Below are 6,000 nucleotides of genomic sequence, written 5' to 3'. Positions count from 1 at the left end.
AACAAACACAATTTCACCATTAATAACAAGATTGTTCGTTGTAGATGTTTACAAATTTGATTGAGCGAGTTAGTAAGATGGAGAGAATAAGAGTTATGGATGTGCGTGCGTGCAAGCGATCATTTGAAGAAGCCTGTAATGCTATTCACTCATCAATCAAATCACAATTCACTCCTTTTCCTTTCACAGGATCCCGCAGGTCGAACACTAAGCAGTGACGGGTTTAAGGATGAGTACTTTTACCTGGATGTACCTGCCGACACGGCGGACTCTGGTGACTACTGCTGTCAGCTGGACTGCCGAGCCCCCGACTTCTGTTGTCTTGACGACCAGTCGCCGCTGAGGTCGTGCGCCACAATACCTGTCCACAAACACACAAAGGTCGAGATCACGACTGACGACAAGATGTCTTTAGGAAACGTAACTCAAGCGATGGCTTACCTGGTTCACCGACAAGCCAGGTGTGACCAGCTGGACACTTACATCACAAAGGTGGAGACGTTACAAGTGGACATGCTGAAAGGCATCGAGAACATGAGGAACATGACTACAGACGCTCGAGTCCAGCTAGAGAGAGAAACGAACCACAAACTGTGGAACTTTCAGCTTCAGATGGATTCTAACGCCTCTAAAGTTATGGAGTCTTGTAATGTTAGTCAGCAGCAGCTACTGACTACAGTTTCTGACAAACTTTTAGAGCTGGAAACGAAGTTGAATAAGGACTTGGCCGACCTTCACAATGCGAGCTTTACTGCTGATAGAAGACTAGAGGCAAACATCAACGAATCCGCGGAACATCTCCAGAAAGTACAATTACAGCTGGATGCTAACATTTCTAAAGCTGTACAATCCTATAATGAGCTTAATGAGCGTCTGATGGAGACATCAAAGGAACTGCAGTTAAACCAAACTAACTTCTCATATCAAGTGGAAAACATTGTCACTAGACTTGACAAAGATGGAGGCATTGAATTAGAACTAACCAGAGCTTCGGACCAGGTTACAGATTTGCAACAGAGGATAGAAGAAATTTCCGAGGCAGCTGACAAACACCAATCACAACTTAACAATCAAAAGACAGGACTTTCTGGTCTGCAACAAATAACATCAGATCTCAGAACTACGTTGACCAGCAATGTCCAGACATTGACAAACCTGACATCAAAAACTGAGCTTCGGGTGTCGGAACTCGAGAAGAAACTGTCAACCATCCACAATACGTTGAACAGACTTGAGACGAATGCAAACAAATCATTGGAAGCCATTCGTTCAAACATGTCAGCGATTTATAAGGCGACGCCAGAAGGCACTTAATTTTTTTTCTCTTAAGTACTCTTATTTAAGAACAGTTCTAGAAAAGTGTTTATTTGTATAAAAACAACCATATTTTTACTCCATTATAGCTTGATCGAAACCACTGTCTTTAATATTACAAATCACCATTACAATGATAATAATAGTAATCATCATCACTTCCACCAACACCATCGCTATCATCGTCACATCGTCAATGAATACTGATAATGTCTTCCCAGCCAACCAGTCACATCGCTGTGTCGTTTGTATAAGAACAGTGTTCACCTGACTTTCAATCTCTACTTCCAGGTGAATGTCTTTTGAAAACGGGCTACATGTGGTACCAGAGAACCTGCTTGAAGCTTTCGACGAGACAGGTGGACTACACTACTGCAAAAGCCAACTGCGAGGCAGACGGCGCTCACCTGTATGCCGTCAGGTATCCTGTCTTAGACGAGGAGCGAGTGAGCTTCGCTATCAAACGAAGAGGTAAGTTGTTAGTCTTCAGGTATAGTGACAGTGAGGTATGTGTGTCATAATATGATAATTTGTTTTTACTCTGTCGGTTGCAATTATCAGTTTTGTCAGTTAACGTTCATGTGCTATTAAACTCTCGCGATTTACAGTCAGCCATTTCACTGCTATACTGCTCAAAGAAGTGAAACTCCAGTTACACAGTATATTAATATGTAAGCAAACACACAGAGTGAATGATAACGAGGATTTTTGCTTTTGTTTATCCAATTTAAATCTAGTGACTAATGTTCTGCAGACTGAACTTTGGATTCATTTGGGAATAGAGAAATGTTGTGGTCTGTGTTGTGTAGTATACAGGTATCTACAGAAGTGGTTCAAACACTGAAGGCTGTGTATGTCATTCAAAGCAGGCGTACTAACAAAATTTATGTACTCAGATTTCTTTTACTGTCCAGTTCCAGTCTGAGAAGGTGGTTTATTTAGTACATTAATGTTCTCTCTCCTAATTAACAAAGTGGAGGACTACGTCCACACACATAACACACATGGAGAGAAGCACTCGCTATGTCTACAAGAAATATACTCGATGGACCGTGGACAGTACAAGATGTGTAGACTTCATGTTACTTAGTCAAGATTTGAATGTTTGTACTTGTAGTTTTCTTCATGAGTGTAGATGTAAAGTAAAAGCAACCGTTATCTTTTTACTGCACCTTATATTAGACTATGTGATTTATTTTTATTACACAGGATTATCTCTCGACATCGACATTTGGGTGGGAGGAAACGACCTTGAGTTTGAGGGAGACTACCGCTGGAGTGACGGAACTCCTCTGTCGTCTTCCTCTAAATTATGGGAAACAGGTCAGCCTAGTGACAATGACAAAAGTGAGAACTGTATTGCACTATCCGTCACTAAACTAAAGTTTGTATTGCGCGACTATCGTTGCTCTTACCAAATGGGTTATCTTTGTCAATACGATGTGTAGGAGAAATACGGACATTCCTGTCTGATGACGTATTATTTCGCAAATACCTGAATGGAAGATGACTGACTAAGGTCAGTTACGAGGGCGAGATTATGTTTTACGAGAGTAAAACCCAACGATCAAACTGATTCACGACACAAGTGGCTGGAGGAATAGTTATTCAAACATCTACTGTGTAAATAAGTCTCCAATCTTCTCTTCATATTTCTCCAAATTTGTATTAATATTATTCTTTCGTTCTCTAGCTATAAACATCATCGTCACATATAAACATCCGCATCAACAGAAAGCGGTCACAAATACAGATGTCACGATTGTTCATCAAACCCTTTACGTTGTCATGTCTTCATCATATGGACGAGGTCGATGTTTATGAGGCGCCACCCCAGTTAATCGTTATTAGGATGTGTTATTATTGGTTATTTGAGTGGGAAATGTCTTTTGATGATATCTACCGACTTGTCTTTCCAATTGGGAATAAGGTTATTCACCCACATTTAAATGACTACTATCTACTTCTGAGGTTACATCAGGGATTTAAAGACCACAGTTTCCACTATTTTAACCCCACTGAGGTGCACCCTTACGCCAACATGACTTGAGGGCGTTTGTAACCCTAACCTCAAATGGTTAAATTATAAATTGAGAATTTTGCTTGCAGACTGATACAGAAGAAAGTATCTAAATGAAAACTGTTCTTTCTGTAAAAAACTACGTGCTGGTGTTGTAACATGGAACAGAGGATGTATACTGATGCATTCGCGAGCTTCTACTTATCTGAGCATCAAATAACACTGTACTTTTTATTCGTGTATGTTTGTAAATATTATTAAATATATATCAATAAAGCATTTCATACCACTTGTTATGTTACTAATGTCCCTGTATCACAAATGAAGATGACACCTGTGTCTGTCCTACCAATGAGTGTCAACCTCTGTCGTGAGCTTCAGTTTTTCATAGAAATGACTGTTTGTCGTTATTATACTTCGGTTAGCGAGGTTTACAGGTAGAGCTGAGAGCGTTGTCATGACAGTTTAATAATAAGTTCAAGGTCGTCTAGTGCACGTAGAGGTTGATAAGTGAAAGTAATTCGCTCCCTTGATGCATTACATAAACAAGATAAGCTGCTCCTGACTCCATGAACAGTTTCCAGTCCCAAGGTTCAGTCTAGCTTGTGGACTGACAGACATCAGCTTCGAGAGAACAAGTTACCACGACAGAAATTACTTCTCTAGTGTCAGCCACATGTCATCCACCCCGAGAATGTTAAATTAATTCAGGGACACTGTACTTTCAAACCGATGCGAAGAGTCAAGCCTTTAAAAATGTTCACACCTGGATTCTAGACTATTTTTGTAAGGCCTTGACATCTGTCGCGTTCCACCCCCAGCGTCGCCGGAAGCACGCGCACAGCCACTCGCACAGCCGGCCAGACACGCACAGACACTCGGCCGGAAGCAGTCAGCGACTTACCTCTCGAACCCGTGCACGGCACAAACCACGACAAAGACGGGAAAAACGATACAAACACGCAGTTTAATAAAAATATAAACACGAATACACGTACACACACCCCCACAAAAACAAAAAAAAAACAAACAAAAACGGATAAAAAATACACCTACGAGTACTCGTCAAATAAAAAATAGCAACAGGGGACTGCCTCCCCGCAAAGAAAATACAAATAAAATTCGCACACAGCAGAAAAAATACAAAGTGCACTGCGACACAGCAGTCAAGTGTCCGCTCAAGGTGTTCACAGAACCAGCGGTGCCACCCCCTCTCCCTCTGGACCAGCTGTCCAGCTGACCTCACTTCTCTCGTCCAGGTAGACCTTGGTCACGGAGTCTCTGCTCGTCGGCCTCCACCCTAGGTGCTCCCCCCGATGGCTAGGCCGTACACTGGCACAGCAGGGTAGCGCTTGCGAGCGATGATGGCGTAAGGTCGGCACAATGGCGGACAGTCACGCAAAAGACGACGACGACACAGATGAGGAGCAGAAAACGTCCAGCGAGATCACGATTATGAAGAACAATGTGGCATACGTAGAACACGGAGAATACGTAACACGTGTAGAAGAAACAAATGGAAGCCTGTAGAAAAAACAATTCATCCAATCAACATGCGGCACTCCAAACATTTCTCAGTTTCTAAAACCATCCTAGTACAAATACACATCTATGACCAGACTGGTCACGAAACCGCTCGCTCTCATACAAATACAAATATTCTCCCGTTAGACAAGTGGCCCTTAACTCACAAATTGATACATGGAAAAACGGGTGCGTGCCACACGCGACGCGACCCGGCCATTACAGATTCTAACCTAACATTGAAAAGCGACATGTCTTCCATTCAAAACCATAAACATAGTTGTAACATATAAAAATCAGCGCATTAGCACTCCAACAGAGAACTAAGGGCTCTATAAACTAGAATAGAGTGGAACTCAAAGAAATAGACTCTGCTCACCCAAAACGGCTTGTGCTACGGCCCGACGGTCAGCTGCCCTCCACAACAGGAATGGCAGAAACTTTCCCGTGGATATCCGCGGACACTTTCCATACGAAGCCCACACGGCTTGGGTAAAACGGGAGCAGACTACACGCCCGGCCTCCCGCCGTCCTTTCCGACACAAACACTCTACTCTCCACAGAGCCCAGGTCAGAACTGCCACGAGGGACGCTGCTCTCTGGGGGTCACTACCTGTCGCCCAGGGGCTGAGACCAATCGCCAGCGCCCACGACACCCAGGCCACGCCAAGGCGCGTGAACGCTTTTCACGCCAAAACCTTGGACAGGGAAGGGAGGGGCCCGAACAGTGCACCCCCAAAGCTCCCACCGGCAGCACACAGCACTCAAGCCGACGTCACGTGACGTAGCAAGAGCGTGACGTAAGGCACGGCTACGGTCAGCAGGAGAAGGCCTTGACCTTTCCCCCGCAAACTGTACAAAAAAAAAAAAACAGTCGTCAACCGTCGTCTGCTGTGAGCTGCCTACTGGAACAGGAGCGTCCCCAGGCGCTGACAGAAAGGCCGGAATCATGACAAGATTAAAGAGGGAGTTTTTGTGGGTTCACAGATTGGAAAGCTCTTCAAAGATGGCGGATTGAACAACTTGCTGCAGGGTGATGAGGAACAGGCACGGAATACTTTTCGCATGGTGTCTACCAACTTACTCGAGAATGTTATGACAGAAAACTACAAAACTCTAAAGATCCACTTACTTCATTCTCA

The 6,000-nt window shown here is 43.6% G+C and overlaps 1 protein-coding gene across 3 annotated transcripts in view; it reads left to right on the top strand.

Moving 5' to 3' along the window:
• Window positions 1–350: 350 nt before the first annotated feature.
• LOC112562570 (C-type lectin domain family 4 member F-like) overlaps window positions 351–6,000 on the top strand; it is a 38,069-nt gene continuing 32,419 nt past the window's right edge. The window contains exons 1-4 of one of the 3 annotated variants that reach the window (XM_025235875.1): window positions 351–1,306; window positions 1,606–1,785; window positions 2,524–2,637; window positions 3,008–3,608. In XM_025235875.1, the coding sequence (XP_025091660.1) occupies window positions 406–1,306; window positions 1,606–1,785; window positions 2,524–2,637; window positions 3,008–3,138 (1,326 nt within the window). In that variant the 5' untranslated portion in view covers window positions 351–405 and the 3' untranslated portion in view covers window positions 3,139–3,608. Of the gene's footprint in view, window positions 1,307–1,605; window positions 1,786–2,523; window positions 2,638–3,007; window positions 3,609–6,000 lie in introns of those variants that run through there. The other 2 variants (XM_025235874.1, XM_025235873.1) reach the window with 2 other exon arrangements.

This window comes from Pomacea canaliculata, linkage group LG4 (genome assembly GCF_003073045.1).
Source record: "Pomacea canaliculata isolate SZHN2017 linkage group LG4, ASM307304v1, whole genome shotgun sequence".
Taxonomy (NCBI): Eukaryota; Metazoa; Mollusca; class Gastropoda; order Architaenioglossa; family Ampullariidae; genus Pomacea; species Pomacea canaliculata.
This window is presented reverse-complemented; position numbering and strand designations above follow the sequence as displayed.